Source organism: Candoia aspera, chromosome 1 (genome assembly GCF_035149785.1).
Source record: "Candoia aspera isolate rCanAsp1 chromosome 1, rCanAsp1.hap2, whole genome shotgun sequence".
NCBI classification, from domain to species: domain Eukaryota; kingdom Metazoa; phylum Chordata; class Lepidosauria; order Squamata; family Boidae; genus Candoia; species Candoia aspera.
Genome location: NC_086153.1, coordinates 81,593,784 through 81,612,418, shown reverse-complemented (window position 1 = coordinate 81,612,418; position 18,635 = coordinate 81,593,784). Strand labels below are relative to the sequence as shown.

Sequence of the window (18,635 nt, the reverse complement as noted above, 5' to 3'; positions counted from 1 at the left end):
GCTGTGGCCAGGGGAACTTTGCGTTGTGTGCCAGCTATGCCCCTTCCTGGATCAGGAGTCTCCGGTCAGTCACTCATGCCCTGGTCATCTCCCCTATAGACTACTGTAATGTGCTATACATGGGGCTACCCTTGAAGAGCATCCGGAAGCTACAGCTGGTCCAGAATGCGGCCGCAAGAGTAGTTTTAGGAGCCCCAAAGTTGGCTCACATAACACCTCTGCTACATGAGCTGTAATCTAATTTAATGTAATTATGGCTTGTTACAGGTTTATCTTTGCCTCAGTCTGTTTTCCCAACCCAGACTAATGGCTAGTCCTCCAAGTTAAATGATATGGGTACATATGCCACTAGTTCTTCCATTCCGCTTTGATTTTTCATCACCCACAAGCAAGGGGACCTTTTCTGGGAAAAAAAGGATTAGCCTTTCAGAATCCTGGGTCTGGTGGTTCTGACCATTATCAGGCCATTGCAGGCTTTGTACTTTGCAGAAAACAGGAAAACAAAAGAACACCCAAATAGCATCGTGCAGATTACTGGGCTCTCTGATCTTGGCAGCAGAGGTGGTGGGAGCTGCCATTTGTAAAGTTAACATCACTACTGTACAGTGATCAGCTGGTTCAGTTGCAAGACTGGTTAATGCTAAGCATGGGTGACATTATTTAGAAATGTTAACTCTGGTTAAAGCTTATAGTTATTAACTTAATTTCTTCCTTGCATCCAAGGCAAATGTTTTGCTATCCAAGATCCTGTTAAACTTATGGCTGTTTTGTATTACCAGTTTACATACTGAATTTAATTAAAAATTTACCCTTACTACAATAATTTCTTCTATAATTATCATCTTACTTTTCTGGTTTAATATTAATATTCCCTGTCACTTGAACGAAGTGGTCACTTCATTGTTTTTCAGAAAAAAAATGGAGAAATTAAAAAACATGTTGCCTTGCAGATGTTTTATTTGTGGGTAGATTGCATTCAACAAATAATCCCACCACACTGTATCAGGATTACAGAGGTATAAAATTCCAAATACAAAGCAGCATAGAAAGTTGTATGTAGAACAGGGCTAGCAACATACTGTACTCTGACACTCCGCTGATTTCCTAAGTCTAAAATGGGATTTGGGGGGCTGGGGGTTAACATGGGAGTGAGGGAAATCCATAGCAACTCTCTTCAACAGAGACATTTTTAAAAGCTGACAAAGTCCCTTCATCGCTGGAGTCTGAAACTGTACCATTTTTTAAAAATCAGAAAATTTGTTAGAAAAAATAGGAACAGTGAAATTATTTGTATTGAATCACAGGCATGCATTACAATTTTCTTTAAAGTAAAAAAAATCATCTTTACAAACGTTTTCTAGATCATAATTACTCTTTTACATTGCCTAACACCCAAGATTAGATTTTTCAAAATATCATTCATTTAACATGAAGTCCAGATAGTAACAAAATATACAAAGCAAAAAAAAAAAAAAACTCTTTTCAAACTAGAATTATATGTTACTTTTATCTTTAACATATATATATATATATATATATAAATACTACACTACAGCTGACTGGTTAAGCTGCAGTTCAACACTTGAATAATATTGAACACCAACGATCTCCCCCTATCTCTGATATAAGAAAGGCATCCAAGTGTGCCTGTCATGCACTCCTTTTGAGTGATCACTGGGAACCTCTCCAATTCAAAAGGAAAGGTTTTTAGGGTGCTTTTGTGACATTTTTGTAGCAGTAACAAGAGGAAGTGCGATGGGGGAAAGACCAACCTGAAGAACATTATAAACTTCAAATACAATGGGTGTTTTAAGAACAAGAAATATGGCACAGCATATCCCCCACGCCCCAAACAAATCTGGATATACTTGCGGTAGTAAAAAGCCATCTACTGAAGCTGCAAAACTCTTAACATGTGGAAAAAAAGTGATTCTGAGACACCCTTTGTCATTAGTTTATTGACACAATATCACCAAGATTTTACTACGTCTCTGTGACTGTTCTCCTTATTATAGTTAAATGCTGGTGGCTGCTTTTATTAAATTCAGGTAACACCTGACAGTGTGGGAGATTATTTATTTATTTTTGGTATGATTTTGCAAGTGACCCTTCAGGAAGAAATGTCAACATTCAAAATCTGCATTTCCCAGAGTCTTCAATGAGGCTACATTTACATAGCTTCAAATTCATCAATTCTCTGCTTGGTGTTCCCTTGTCGTATCTGTCTCAGTGTCTTGTACTTGTCTCGGCCTTGTCGCATGTTCTCTGTGTGGATGAGGTCATTTTGAGTCTTCTTGTTCTCATCTCTGGCCTGAGCGAGTTCATCAGTCAGCGTCTACAATATTTAAATACAATATTACATATGTGCACAAGCAGTAAATATGTGAAATGGAAATAACAATGAGGAAACAAAAAGCTCATCTGAAATTCTGGAAATGCTACCTGAGAGTGAGTTTTGTATGTGCCATTCTTTCCTATATGGCCCAAGAATATGTACGGTTAAGTCTAAGAGCCTATAACGGTTGATGTTAGAAGAAAATACATGACCCAGATCATCTAAATTTGCCAATTCTTTCTGCCTGCTACAAGACATGTGATAGCAAATATTTCTAGGTTCTGTCCTACAGCATCTCCTCCCTCCACAAAATGTAAAATCTTTCTCAACTCTTTGAAAGAAAAATAAAATTACAACACTTCTCCTTGCTTGGGAAAATTATAAAATGGTACCCAGAATGATAGTAAAAGCGGTGTATTACAAACAGATTGTGTGGCAAGCCCTACCTTCAACTGTCTTTGCACACGCTCATTCTTTTCTGCTTCAGTAATTCGCTTTTCTTCATTGCGATCATCCAGAATGCCTTCACTTGAGAATTCTGCACTGTAACCAGAGGACTCAGGTCCTTCATCGTGAAGATTATCACAGACATGATAGTTTACTGGTTCATATACAGGCGGAGGTGGAGGAGGTGGAGCAGTCATTACCAGGTGTAATTCTTCCTTTGTTTTTACCAGATCATCTTGGGCTTCTTTAGCCTAGAAAAAATGAAACCAAGAACAACATGTCTATGGTGTTAAGATTCCAGTGAAAGTGTTATTTAAAAGGTAGATGAGGTCTGCTATGAAAATACACTGTGGCATTTCATGTGTTCTTCAAATTATCTCAGAATATGCAGATTTATATTTTAATAATTTAAATGATAATAATTTAATTTTCAACCATGTCACTATTCTCTCTTCCCCATGACTACCTTTCTGGCTCCCAAACCTATCCTCTTTCTTGCTCAGATGCACTTTTCTATCCATCCATATTGGCACGTGGGGTTTGTCTTCCCCTAAACTATGTTACTTGGCTCAATTGTTTAGCCATCTGACCAAGTGTTAGATGAGAAGCTGTTCCCCAAACCTTTGTCATATTTAAACTATTGAATCCACTATCTCAAAATAAATTGCTTCCATAAACTTGGTTGTTTTAAAAGGACAACAGTCAAACCCATGAGGAATAAAGCTACCAGTGTTACTAATCCAGTCACAATGGCTATTACCTGTAATATTAGATGCAAGATGCAATACAGTATTTGGAAAACACAGGTTGGTGTTGTTATGTGTTGTAATGAACTGTATTACTTGCAAGTAGAATATTAGTGGATAAAAAGAGCCATCTGGGTGTGAGTGACTCTCTGCTTGATGTAGCTTGCAAGTTGCCAGTAAAGCCTGTGTATTGAGTTTGTGTTTCTGATAATTTTTTATGTTTGTTGTGTACACAAACATAACATAGTGTTAGGAGTCAGCTTTGAATGGTGCCAGTGTAATAAGGGATAAGCCGCAGTCTCCAGGTAAGTTTGGTTTTGTTGGAAATGTGTTGGAGAAGATGGAAACAAAGATTTGAGCTGTACTGTGGCAAGCGGGGCCAATAAAAATAATGAGAAATTACAGGCAGCCTTGTTTCAACTTGTTGCTGGGGAGGAGACAACAGACATATTTAATACATTCTAATTTGAAGAGAAGTTTGATAAGCAGATATTGCAGGTGTTGAGAAATTTGAAACTTGCTGTGTACCAAGAAAGGACTTTACATATGGGAGGCATACATTTTTTTACAAGGAAACAGAGAAGCCTATGTAACAGAGTTAAAACTTTTAGTTCAGTCTTGTGAGTTTGGATAGTTATGTGACTCTTTAAGTAAGGACTGTGGCATATGTGGAATAAGATTTGAAAGAATAAGAGTGAGACTGTAAGGATAGATGATTTAACACTGGAACATGCTGTTGATGTTTGTAGAGCTGAGGAGTTGCTGTAACTCACTTAAAAGACCTTGGGAGTACTGATAAGGAACTGGATATTTTGAGAAGAGAAAGCCTCTACAAAAATTAAATCCCAGCCATCAGTTGTAATGCCAAAGACAGAGTTTGGAAGACCCATGTCTGAGATAACGGAGTTTTTCATCTTAAAGGCACATGGGCAGCTGTTGCAAAAGAATGCAGAAAATGTGGATGGCTGAATCCTTTTATAAAAAGTGCAGAACATTATGTATACATGAGGAAGAATTTTTTATTGGGCTGATTAAAATGGAGGGTGCAGAAGATGAATGGGCTATTGGTTTAGTCATTAATATTGTAAAAGTAACTTTTAAAATTAACCAGGGACAGTCTATATTTATAGACTGTATAAAATTGTTCAGGGTTCAAAGCAGTAAATGATTTAAATCTTGTGTTAATTTGGACTGCAGTAAGGTATTTAGGACACGTGCTAACCTCTAGTGGCAAGAAACCAGATGGAACAAAAATTGAAGCTATGGTTAAAGTACCAAGCTCAAAGAATAAAATAAATGTACAGCAGTTTTTTGGTATGCCCTATTATTTCACAAAATTTATTTCAGGAATGGCTACTGTGACAATTCCATTAAGGCAACTGTTGTCACAGGACATGGAATTTTAGTGGATGTCAGCACTTGAAGATTAAGAGTAATAAATTGAAAAACTGCAATAATTATTACAAAGTGCACCTGCATTCAAATATTACAATGTGACAAAACCAGTGGTGGTGTCAGTGGATGCTAGTGTATCTGGTTTACGTGCAGTATTGCCTCAAGGAGGTTTTCCAGTGGCATATGCATTGAGAGCCATGACTTTTTAATTGGTTTCATTTATGGAAATCAAGTTTCAGTAGAGATTGTTTAAAATAGCTTCCAAAGGTTTATGATCAAACTATTACACAGTGTGCCTTTAAGACTCCGATGATGGTTCCTAATATTGCAAAAATATCAATTGCAATTTAGTTCTAATAAGCCCGAAAAGCAACTGGTACTTCCAGAGACCTTATCTAGAAGTTATTTTACGTAACAGTGATGAATTATGTTTTGGATTGTTCTGATATTGCAGTAGATAGGATGAGGTCTTATTATCTATGTCTGAGAGAAAAGTGAAAGAATTTAAAGATGCTACATTACATGATAAGACCTTACAATTATTAAAGAAAATTATTTTGAAAGGGTGGCCTCAGCATAGAAAGTAAGTTCCAGATGATATAAAAATGTATTGGAATTACAGACAGTGGAGTACCTATGAAAATTTACCTTTAAAAATGGAATGATACTACCTGAAAGAGGTGAGATCTTGAAAAAAATGCATGAAGGTAATTTAGGTATTGAATTGTGTAAGACGGGTCAAAGATACTGTCTTTTGAGCAGGTACAAATGCTCAACAGAGACAATGGTACAAGCATGTAAGATTTTTTAGGCTTCCAGGAATTGGAAATTTAAAGAACCAATGGAAAAGTGAGAATTGCCTATGAGATCTTAGCAAAAATTGGTATAAATTTATATGCATTTCAGAAAAACAGATTATCTTGTAGTTGTAGAACGAAATTCAGACAATTGGCAAAAGATAGGGATTTTGTGTATACTACTTCCAGTCCATGTTATGTCCAATCAAACAGGATGGTAGAAGGACCGTACAGTCCACAAAGAGAATGTTAGAGAAGTCAAAGCTGGATGGTTCTAATTTTACTTGGATCTTTTTGGTTACAGAGATACTCCTAGTCTGGACAATAAATCACCAGCACAGTTATTGATAGGCTGATGTTTGCAAACTAGGCTACCTGCATCTAGTGTTTATACTCACAAGATGATCGTAGAAGTGTTGATGAACAAATGTTACAAGAAAAATAATTTTATTATAATCAAGGGACTAAATCTTCATCACCTTTGGATGTGAGTGATAATGTATATCTGAGACATGGTGGAAAGTGGAGATCTGCCCAAATTGTAGGATACCATCAAGCTCCTAGGTCTTACTCTGTGCAAATGGCTGACAGAACAGTTTATTGAAGAAATCAGAGGAACTTACTGAAAAATCTTACATTATCTCTGATCAGGTACAGAAAGAAGAAGAAACTACAGTTGGTGATAGGTAAAGGTAAAGGTTTCCCTTGACGTAAAGTCCAGTCGTGTCCGACTCTAGGGGGCGGTGCTCATCTCCGTTTCAAAGCCGAAGAGCCGGCGTTGTCATAGACACTTCCGGGTCATGTGGCCAGCATGACGACTCGGAACGCCGTTACCTTCCCGCCGAAGCGGTACCTATTGATCTACTCACATTGGCATGTTTTCGAACTGCTAGGTGAGCAGGAGCTGGGACGAGCAACGGGAGCTCACCCCGCCACACGGTTTCGAACCGCCGACCTTCCGATCGGCAGCTCAGCGGTTTAACCCGCAGCGCCACCGCGTCCCCTTACAGTTGGTGATACTATCATAGAAAAAGATAATCTGGTTTCAGAAGCAATACAGTCAGTAGGTGACATCAAATGTAGAGGGGGCTGGAAACCAGTACAGGATGGTAATTTTGTATCTTAAGAAAACAAAAACAAAAAAGGGAAGGTTGTAATGTATTGTACAGTATTACCTGTTAGTAGACTGCAGTGAGTGGATAAAAGAAGGCAGCAGCTCTCCATTCCTGATATAACTTGAGAGCTACCAGTAAAGCCTACCTGTGTATTTGTATTATTTATATATTTGTTGTATAAACAAAAATAGCAGGCATAAGCTACAGCATTAAATTCATGCCCTCTTTATGGGCTTCCTGGAAGCATTCTGTTGGCCACTCTGGAAAGCAAATATGGAACTTTTGGTCTGATGCAGTGTGGCTCATTTTATATTCTTGTGGTGTATCAAATCTTATAAGACAATAGACTACACATGTTTTCATGTGAACCATGTTATAATCAAGATCCAGTGAAGACCTAAGATTGCTAAATCCCTGAAAGTAAAATAAACTGGAACACATTAAGCTTACCCTGTGCTGCCACTCTTCAACCTCATTCTCTTTGCGCTTCCTTGCCTCTTCCAGAAGAGCAATCCTGGCTGTGTATTCTGCAAGCTCTGCAGCCTTTTTTTTTTGACAGAGAAAAAGAAATTACATGAGATAGAAGTACCTTGTATCATTAAGAGAACTGGTCCCTATTCCTAGAGCCTCCTGTTTTGGATGATATGGTCCATTCAGAGTCTGAGGTTGTTCCTGGATCAGGAAATGACTTGATAGCAGCTACCACAGCCAGAGATTTTCTCCCAGCTTTAGAAGACCATGGTTAGGCAAACCTTAGTTATGCTGAGTCTAGACAATTAACATCCAGCTTTATGAAGTCTGCCTTAAGAGAACATTCACAAATTGTATCAAATACTGCCCCAATACAATTTGCCAGAGCCAGCTTTAGGAAACCTGCTTTTATACTCCTGCACAATGCTGTTACTTTATTTCTGGCCGCAACTTAGAACATTAAAAACCAGTTTATGGCCAATATAACTTAATCAAGCTGTTCCCAGACTGGTACCTTCCAGATGTGATGGATCTGCAATTATTAGCATCCTGAGCCAGCCTTTACCCACAGTGACTGGAAATGCTGGGAGCTGTAGTGCAACATTTCACAAAGGCACAAGGGATGGGAAAAGACCATTTCTTTCCATAAGATACCACTGAGCCCTGCAGTGACCTAAAGAGAGCTTTTAATACCTCATTTCCAGCTCAAGTGCAGCTCAACTGCTTTCTCTAGAGCAGCACTGGATTGTAGAAATCCCTGTTCTGTAAAGGCTGTTGTGCCCTTTAATTTTATTTTGTCACCATACATTTTATTCAGGGAAGTTTTGGCTTGTGTTGTCCATTTTCTCTACTGCATCCATTTTAGCTATCATTATCATCTTTGTTTTTTAAAATTACTTTTAATATACACTTTGAGAACAAAACGCAAGATTTAAAAAGCTATAAACATACAGAGCTTGATGACCTCAGCCCAGCTGGTTTGCTAAGATTTATACCAATTTTCCAAGTTTCTTTCTGAAATGCCTCCAATCCTTACCAGCTGCTCCTGACTCTTCATCTGGTCAGCAGCTTGTCTCTCTAACTCTTCCTTAGCTTGCAGAGCCATCAAACGCTCATTCTCCAGACGCTCTGCTTCCTCCTGGGCCCTTGTTCTTTCATCCTCAAGCTGCCTGGCTTTTTGGAGTTGGTCTGAGAGCTCTGGCGAAAAGAAAAAAAAGAAACCACATATATTTTAAATGCTAGTTTTTTAAAAATACCACTCTTCTGAAATTGCACCACTCTGGCTTCTTGTGGAAGAAGGTAGCAGTATTTGTGGAGTGGTCAAGCAGTTTCTTCACCTTATCATTTTATGGCTAAGTATGACGTGCAACTAGTCCTTCTGTTTTCCATACATTTATGCTTCTGGAATGCTAGTACTTGTTTTATGTGTAAAATATTCTTTGAAGATAAATAGTTACAGCTTTAGTCACCACAGATGGAAGCACCTGATCAGCTTCCAGGAAATCCCCGGGCTGTTGATTAAGCTGGAAGACTCAAAAACATCTTAGAAGAAAGCAATGGCACATCACCTTTGCTTTGTTGCCAAGAAATCAACATGGATGTGTCCATATAGTGAGGAAGTTACAGGTTAAAGGCAGGAAAGTGAGGTGTCATATATTTGGCTTTTATAATCATATTAAAATATTGGTCTATCAGACTTCCCCCATCCAAATCAGGAGCCTGCCAAGATCATCAGTGACAATTGCTTCTGATTTCATTTCACTTGACACCACACAGACATTACTTCATTGTTTAATTTTTCAGTCAACCAAATTGTTAGCATAGGAGTCTGATATGCTGGGACTATGCAGCAGCAGTGCCAAACATTGGATCCTGATGGCAACAGCACACGATTCCCTGCTACTGCAGACACAGGAAAGCCTCCTCCTCTTCCCTCCCTTTGAGGGATCCTTCCTCAGAGCAAGGCCGTGGGAGCTCATTAGGGTGAGATTACTGTCCTCTCAGAAGGCCATGTTTTCCTGTTAATTAGGAAACTCAAAGCAGGGTAATACAATGGCACTTTAAGTTACTATTGCTTGTTAAAGACACTGCTTATCAGATCAGAAGTGGGGGGACATAGAAAGATGGATGTGGGTTTCAGCAACTACTTGCCAACAAAATGCAAGTACTACCTTTTTCTGCTTTTTGTGTCTTCACTTCATACTCCTGCAGCCTCACCATCAGCTCTTCTTTCTCTCGTAACATCTGCTCTTTTTCCTTCTCAATTGTCTCTCTTCTCTTCTTCTCATTTTCTAACCGCTCCCTTTACAGATATAAAAATTAAATTTGTTTTAGAATGGAAGAAACTACAATTTACTCCCCCTAGAAACATTTTACCCCATTTTCCTGATTTTTCATAATAACCAGGACAGAACAATGTGAAAGAATCTGAGCAGCTGTTCAAATCAAGAGTAGTACTTATTATGATAGTGGCTGCATTTCAAGTCACTCAGGAAGACAGCAATGATTGGTGACCTAAGCTTTTGTATAAACAAGTCAAACAGCTCAACCTCTTACCAATCTATACTCACTCTAGTCTAGATTTAATTTCTGTTAGCCCCATAATTGGCATGCATGGTATTGTAAAGCTATCAAAATATTTACTGCAGAATGATCAGACTTAATGCCAGGGTCTGATCAAGTCAAGCCACCCTGTAGATCCTATTCTCCTGCACATACCTCTCCATCTCTTTCTGGTGCTTCTCTTCACGAGCCTGGGCTTTCATTTGCTGGACCTCAATGGTGTCAGGTTTCCTACGCCGCATGTACAGCTCATGATTTCCCATGCAGAGCTGCAGGATTCTCTTGTTGATTCTTAGGCGAGGAGCATAAAATATGAAGTCCTGGCAAAGACATGAAAAGGTTAAAAAGGCACACACACACACTCATATTTGCAGTGCCCTACTTATACACTTTTCCTCCCAGATTTCTCACTTGGTCCTTAGTTCTCTGTCATGGAAAACCCAAGCAGTAACAGATTAAGCTCTTTAATCATATTGGGATTAGCTCTTCTCCTGTGACTGGCCTATGAATGCCAGCATAGCAGCAAAAATACATTAATAATTTCTAAGCCTGACTGATTTAATAATTGCTATAACACTGCTCCTCGAACAGCTTCTTTTAAAATGTTCATTTGGGATTGTGCATGCATTGGATAAGTAATAGCACGGAAGTCATCAAAATTCAAAACTTTTGTCCCTATGCTCTTAATAGCCAAGTATCAGGGCAAGTGCATCTGCTGGGCGGAATAAAGACAGAAGGGAAATCATTGGATACAGGATGGAGAAAATGTGGCTAACGTGTAAGAAAAAGAACACAATGAAGGTATTCATAACCCTAGGGCTCCAATGAACATCTAGAACACTAAATTTCCAAATGGTCAACAGCTACATGACTAATTTTCTTTTTACCTTCAAACAATAATTTCTACCAATCAAATATTTAAAGGGGAGGGAGGCATTTCTGAAATTCAAGCATTTTCCCATTAATGAGACCCATTCATATTATAAACAAAGAAGACATCTTTTTCAATATACAGATCTCCTAAAAGCAAAGGTATTTAGAAAGATTATTGCAAAATTATGAGGAAGATTAGATTCTACAATGCAATGATAGATGTTTCTGAATAAGCTAATATTCCTATGCAATTTTTTTACAAGTTCTCATTTTAAGACTGCATTCCAATTTTTGTGTGGTATAAAAGGAAGAAAGTGATGCCCATAATATTAATATTCAATAAATACAATAAAATGATTCAGCAAACATTCTGACATACTGACGTGCACATGAATAAGGAAACATTCCACATTTTGTTGAGTCAGTTTCAACAATTAACCAGATTCATTTTATAGAAACCAATGTTTCCAGTATTATTCAACTACTGAAGGGGCAGGCAATTTCATTCCAAGATTTATGTCTGTTCTTTTGTTAGTGGAGAATATTTTTAAAGGAATTTTGGAAAATAAAACCAAAGAGACACAAATTAATATGTGGGCCTTTTTAAAATAAAAAAAAAGCCATTATTCTCTTTAGAAGCAACACTAAATTATCAGTTATACTCACTGGTGCTTTCTTGTCAATCGGTTTTATAACAAACTTCTTATCGTTGAAAGATATGTTTCGAATCTCACTCCAAGGGAAGCCAATTTTAGGGGTTAATCTGGAAACACCAAAGCAGATATGTATTTTAAGGAAACAATCTACAGTACAGAGCAAGAAGTCTGGCTTAACTATTGTGATGCTGAAGCTACCTCCTTGTCTAACTAGATCTCTACAGCAGGGCTAGGCATACAATAGATCAGGATCTAGATTTCTGCAATAAGCTAAACAACTGGCATCTAACAAAAAGTCACTTCAACCTTCAGGAACATCAGCATCTGGCTTTTACAGGAAAGATGCCAAGCAGAAAAGACAGATTACAGGGTTTAATGTGTCAGAGAGGCATCATGACAATGTGTGTTTTCCCAACCACAATTCTGTAGCTTGTGGAACTTGACAGGCTAGTAAATTAGATTTGAGTACACAAGCTGCATGTCTGCCCATCCCCTTCTCCACAGCATCAAATTACTATCAGATCAACTCCAGGATGGAAAAAAAATAATTTAAAGTCTCTCTCTCTTTGTAACTTTACAGTTCTAACGTTTATATCACATAATTTTTAAAGTGAACCCCCCACCCACAAGATAGAAGGCTCTTCCACATAAAAATGTTGGCCATTTACAATATGTAGTTAAATTTTATCTTGTATAGGTCCATGTATATTTAGAGCACAGCTTATGTAAGAACTTAGAATCTGAGCAAAGGTAACATTCTTCATACAGAGGAATACACAGATATACAAGCCACAAAGATTATTATAACTAGATCATTATATGTTAATCTTTCTCAACATATACAGGCTACTGTTTTAAAGACACTAATGCAGCAATTAGCTGTTGGAGATCCAAAGGTAGCTTTCATTATGAAAAGCAGCAGCAGTTCCTTGTATACTAAACTCAGTATTAGTCACAGATGTGGCTTACTCCATTCCACCCTTCAGCTCTTCCTGTGCATCCAAGTGTGTATTAAAAAAAAAAAAAGTGGGGGGACAAGTTAACTTCCAAGTTATGAAGTATATTATGAATCATTAGATGTGCCAATGCTTCATTCATTGTGCACATTCTCCCTGCCCAGATTTTTCCTCAGAAGCAAATGATTCTTCCTGCAGGCTTTATACAGCTTGTAAAACCAGTTTGCATGACTATGGCTACACAAAGAGACTTGTCATTCAAGAATCTGGAAGTAGTTTCACTCATGCAGTCCTTAGACGGACACACCTTATTTTCTAGGTGTAAAAGGGTTGCTGGAAAAAAATTACCCTTCTTTGGTGATCTCAGTATAATTTTGATTAAAAACATCAATAAAGACCTAGCGTGTAGCCTTTTTGCAGTCTTTGCAGACTATTTCTCCTGTCTGAATGTTTATATGGCTCAAAAACAAATGCCTTAGAAACAAATACAAAGCCAAGTTAGTATTTATAAATAATCTACTGTGCTTCAAGTAAACTCCATTGAACTCTAACCCTTAACTTATGAACTTGCATGTCCTTATGGTATTAAACAAGTTTATGTGAACAGGAATCATTCCTTTTTACATGTTGTTCTCATTCAGTTTCTTCTGTCTTGCTTTCAGGTTACCAATCTGCTGTTGTCATGTTCCACGTTTCAATGATCTGTGTACATCGTAACGGTTCACATGTCAAACCTTTCTGCTTACTATATTCACGTTACTTCATGCTGGGGGTTTTCCATTCCTGCCCTCCTCTTTGTTTCCCAACACTGGAATGTATGTTTGGGTTTGCAAGCCTGTTCAAGGTTACTTTCCCAGGCGCGTGTAACGGTTGCTTGCACCTGGGAGGGGGTGCTGGCTGTCATGCATTCGGGGCGGGACTGGTTTGAACGCAAGGCTCTTAAGTTTGTATTTGGCGCGCTTTTGCTCATTCTCAGCTTTCTCTGTATTTGCATACTATTCCTTTAATAAATCAGTTATCTTTAAGCCCGAGCTTGTGAGACTGAGTATTTGGGATTAGGCAACCATTACATAAAGCTGAGAATCATTTCAATCATCTCCCGCTAGCCCCATCCAAACGTTGGATAAAAGGGAGCGCTAGTGATGACCAACCAACAGCTTCGCGTGAGTGAAGGGAGCAAGGAAGAGCAGGATTCGACAAGGACCTGGCCCGCTCTAACTTCGAGAGCGCAAAGAGCAGCATGTCGAGAAATGCGGGAAGTTCAATTAGATGAGTTGCTGCTATCCATGCAGGAGAGCCTCAGGAGTGAACACAAATCCATAGTGGAAAGGGCACCGGGGAGGGGGTCCCCACAACTATCCTGGGAGCCCGAAATCCCCTTGTCACCGAGGGTGGTGGTAACCAACCAACCTGTGGAAGAGCCGGTCACTCCTGCTCGTATAAAAGCAATCGAGGACAAAATGAATCTGATAGTGACAATCCTAAAGGATCTCCCCAGGGGTGCAGAGCCAACTCAGGAAGATTGGGAGGAAGAGCCGTCACAGCTGGCTTACCCAAGACACAGCACCCTGCCACCCAGGGGAAGGAGCAGGACTCGAGCGTCCCGCCAGTGGGGGGGGGCGAGAGGCAAGACTGCCCAGAGATCGGCCACCCCTGGGGGCTCGGCGTATGTTGACGTTTACGGAGCCGCCACAGCCAGCCGAGCCGGTAAGAAACTTCCCACCGTTTGGGGTGAAGTTTGATGGGGATCCCACTACACTCTCCTTCTTTATTACTAATGCTAAGCATTATATGGAGGATTGGGGCCGAAGCTTTCGTTCGGAACATGGCAAAATCAATTTTATTGCCAACAAACTGAGAGGGAGGGCAGCTGATTGGTATGTGCAACTGTGCCAAACCGAGGCAACAGAGTTAGAGGACTTCGATGACTTTCTGTGGGCACTTAAACAACACTTCGAAGACCCTTTAGCCCAAGAGACAGCAAAAAACGCCCTGAGAAAACTCTATCAAGGGTCCCTCTCCGTTGCCAACTACGCACTTGAATTTAAAGCCTTATCAGGGAAGGTGAAAGATTGGTCCGAGCCAACTTTAATTGAAATGTTCAAGCAAGGGCTAGAACCAGAAATCCTCCATTGGGCGCTGGGAAGAGACGACCCTAAAACGCTATACGGATGGATTCAGTTGGCGGGCAGCGCGGAAAACGCCCTGCAGACCTATGCACATACCAAAGAACTTAGACAATCCCGAATTGCCAGAGGAGCACGTACGACTGGACTTGCCAGCCGCCCCAAACCAAAAACCTGGGAAGAGGAAAAGGAACGACGGTTTTCCAAAGGTCAATGCCTGAGATGTGGAAAAGAAGGGCATCGCGCCACTTCGTGCCCTAGACGCCGTCCAGAGGAACGGCAGGCGAAACCTTCAGTGAAGTCGCCTGCCCTGCCACGGAAAATGAAAGCTGCCATCGCGGAGCTAGACCCACCAGAACTACCATTCGGGGAAGAGGAAGAGGAATTACAATTCGAACAGCCGGCGGGAAAAGGCTACCACCTGCCCTGAAGGGCGCCGTTGGGGAGGTGGAAGAAACCGGGCGTGACCACGATTCGGTGAGTGGGAATTTCCCTACACTGACTGTAAAAGTTAAAATAGGCTCTAAAACCAAAACTGTGGAAGTCTGGGCCATGCTCGACTCGGGCTGCTCCCGTTCCCTTATGCACCCTGATGTCGTAGCGGCCCTGGAACTGCCCACGTTCCCTTTGCCAAGACCTATGATCTTCACCTAATTGGAACTATGGCGGGGGGAAAAGCAGTCACTCATTCCACAGGACTGGTGGCCTTACAAATGGGTTCCCATGGGGAAAAGCTACCATTTGTTGTAGCTCCAGTGGGGGGCCCTCTGGTCATTTTAGGTATGCCCTGGTTCGTACAACAAAATCCTTTCATCAACTGGCTACATAGAACTGTCACCTTTGCGGATGGATTTTACAAAGTACCCGAAAAGGATCTCCTAGACGACATGGAGGGTGGAGGGGTAGTGCACACCACTGTACAAACACTTCAACCTCTCGAGGGACTACCCAGCCAATACCAGGATCTAGCTGAGGTATTCGGGGAGAAGGAGGCAGATACATTGCCACCTCACCGAAAAACAGACTGTGCCATTGACTTCCTCCCTAATGTGAAATTACCTCTGCCAAAAATCTACCCCATGTCTCCGAAAGAACTAGCTACGCTAAGGGAATTCATTGACAAAAATCTTGCTAGGGGTTTCATTGAGCCGGCAAACTCCCTGGTGGTGGCACCTGTTCTATTTAGACCAAAGAAGGATGGTTCCTTAAGGTTATGTACAGATTTCCGCGGGCTCAATGAGGTATCAATATCAAATAAATATCCTTTGCCCATAATCAAAGACATGTTATCACATCTGTCCAAAGGCAAAATATTCTCAAAATTGGATTTAAGGGAAGCCTACTTTCGCATTCGCATAAAGGAAGGGGACGAGTGGAAAACGGCTTTTAACTGTCCTCTGGGTGCCTTCCAATACAAAGTTTTGCCTTTTGGTCTCTCTGGTGCCCCTGGGGTTTTTATGCAACTTATCAATGAGGTCTTGCATGACCACCTATTTAAAGGGGTATTGGTGTATTTGGATGATGTATTGATTTATACTGAAACCATGTCTCAACATGTTCACTTGCTGCGTCAAGTGCTTACTAAATTAAGGAATGCGGAATTATATGCCAAATTATCCAAATGTGCTTTCCATCAATCACAAATAGACTACTTGGGATACCGAATTTCTGCTAAGGGTATTGAAATGGACCCTGCCAAAGTTGAAGCCATTGTGGCATGGGAACCTCCCCGCACCAGAAGGCAATTACAAAGTTTCTTAGGATTCGCAAATTTTTACAGGGCATTTGCCCAAAATTTTGCCGAAATTGCCCTCCCCCTCACTGAACTGCTAAAAACCAAGGCGCAAGGCGATACGTGCCGTTCCAAAAATCCGGGAGCGCTCCTTAAATGGACTCCTGCTTGCCAACAGGCTTTTGAGTCGCTCAAGCAAATCTTCACAACAGAACCAATTCTGCAGCACCCTGACACCACTAAGCCTTTCATAGTGCAAGTGGATGCCTCTGATTTCTCCGTGGGAGCTTTACTGCTCCAATCTGATAACTCTAACGCCTTAAAGCCCTGTGCCTATCTCTCCCGTAAATTTACGGAAACAGAGAGACGCTGGCACGTTTGGGAAAAGGAGGCTTTTGCTGTAAAAACAGCTTTGGAAACCTGGAGACACTTATTAGAAGGGGCGTCCAACCCCTTTGAGGTCTGGACTGACCATAAGAATTTGGAAGCATTAAGCACCAGCCGCAAACTCAGCCCCAAACAACTTCGCTGGGCTGAATTTTTCAGTCGCTTTGATTTCACCCTTAAATTCATACCCGGCAAGAAAAACTTTCTAGCTGATGCCCTCTCCCGGAGACCACAAGATGCTGGCCCGGGGCCATCAATACAAGGTACAGTCTGGACAGAAAAACAATTGGGTTTGGCAGCGGTGACACGCAGCCAGGTGCGAGTGCAACAACCTCAGCCCCCTTCCGCTCCGCCTCCCTCCACTCCAGCGCGCTTGCCAATTCCCTCAGATTTGAAACAACAGTTGCTTTCCCACCTCAAAACTGATACTTGGTTGCAAGCAAACCAACACACTGTAACTTTTGCGGACAGTTTTGCCTGGTGGAACAATCATCTCTACGTTCCTGCAGCTTTACGAAAAATGGTCCTCCAGGGATGCCACAATGACAAATTAGCTGGACATTTTGGGTACCTCAAAACCCTTCACTTGCTCAGACGCCAATTCTGGTGGCCATCTTTGCTGAAAGACCTTAAAACATATGTCACTACTTGCCCTGTCTGTGCCATGACAAAACGCAAGACTGGCAAACCACAGGGACTTTTACAACCCGTTTCCACCCCATCCGTCCCATGGCAGGACATATCTATGGACTTTATTGTTGACCTCCCTCCCAGCCAACGAAAAACCGTCATTTGGGTGGTCAAAGATTTCTTTTCTAAACAAGCCCATTTCATACCATGTGCCTCCATTCCTACCGCACAGCAGCTCGCACGTCTGTTCCTCCTTCACGTGTACCGGCTCCACGGAATACCCTCCCGTTTGGTGAGTGACAGAGGCACACAATTTACGTCACACTTTTGGCGGGCATTTTTGAAACTCCTTGGAACCAAACAAGCCCTTTCAACTGCTTGGCATCCACAAACAGATGGATCTACTGAAGCCGTTAACTCTACTCTAGAACAATACCTTCGAGCATTTGTCAACTATCAACAAGACAACTGGGTTGACTTACTCCCCTTTGCAGAAGTTGTCTACAACAACGCCGTTCATCAAACTACTGGACAAGTTCCCTTTAAGACTGTATTTGGGCGTGAGTTCGTCCCAATACCCGAGCTCCCGCACTCACAACCACTTCCGACTTCCCTCACGGACTGGGCTGACAACCTCAAAGACTCGTGGCACAATATTCAACAAGCTCTAGCCCACTCCCAAACCACCTACAAAAGACATGCCGATGCCAAGCGCTCCCCAGAACCTGCCTTTGCTGTCGGGGATAAAGTCTATTTATCCACAAAATTCCTTAAGTCCCCACAACCCCCCAAAAAACTGGGTCCTAAATTTGTGGGGCCATTTCCCATTGTTGCACAAATTAACCTTGTTACATTTAGACTTGATTTACCACACAACCTAAAACGTTTACATCCTGTTTTCCATTGCAGCTTACTCAAGCCGTATTTGCCATCCGACCGCTGGCACCCCCCAACCAGTCCCACCTCCTCCGATCCTGATTGATAACCAACAACACTTCGAAGTGGCCGACATCCTCGACTCCCGTCGCCAGCGCTCTATTTTGCAATACCTTGTTCGCTGGAAACATTTCCCTCATCCCGAATGGGTGTCTGCCACTGATGTTCGTTCACCTATCCTTGTGAATCGCTTTCATTCTGCCTACCCTACCAAGCCGGCCCCTTAGCAATTTTCTGGGGGTGGGTGATATGTCATGTTCCACGTTTCAATGATCTGTGTACATCGTAACGGTTCACATGTCAAACCTTTCTGCTTACTATATTCACGTTACTTCATGCTGGGGGTTTTCCATTCCTGCCCTCCTCTTTGTTTCCCAACACTGGAATGTATGTTTGGGTTTGCAAGCCTGTTCAAGGTTACTTTCCCAGGCGCGTGTAACGGTTGCTTGCACCTGGGAGGGGGTGCTGGCT

At 41.2% G+C, this 18,635-nt stretch overlaps 1 protein-coding gene across 3 annotated transcripts in view; it reads right to left on the bottom strand.

The window, feature by feature from the left end:
• Positions 1–939: 939 nt before the first annotated feature.
• Positions 940–18,635, bottom strand: part of EZR (ezrin) — a 52,257-nt gene continuing 34,561 nt past the window's right edge. For all 3 annotated transcript variants that reach the window (XM_063307943.1, XM_063307951.1, XM_063307960.1), the window contains 7 exons: positions 11,408–11,504; positions 10,025–10,188; positions 9,478–9,608; positions 8,343–8,503; positions 7,286–7,378; positions 2,782–3,033; positions 940–2,335 (listed from right to left, as the gene is read on the bottom strand). In XM_063307943.1, coding sequence (XP_063164013.1) covers positions 2,171–2,335; positions 2,782–3,033; positions 7,286–7,378; positions 8,343–8,503; positions 9,478–9,608; positions 10,025–10,188; positions 11,408–11,504 — 1,063 coding nt within the window. In that variant the 3' untranslated portion in view covers positions 940–2,170. The remainder of the gene's footprint in view (positions 2,336–2,781; positions 3,034–7,285; positions 7,379–8,342; positions 8,504–9,477; positions 9,609–10,024; positions 10,189–11,407; positions 11,505–18,635) is intronic.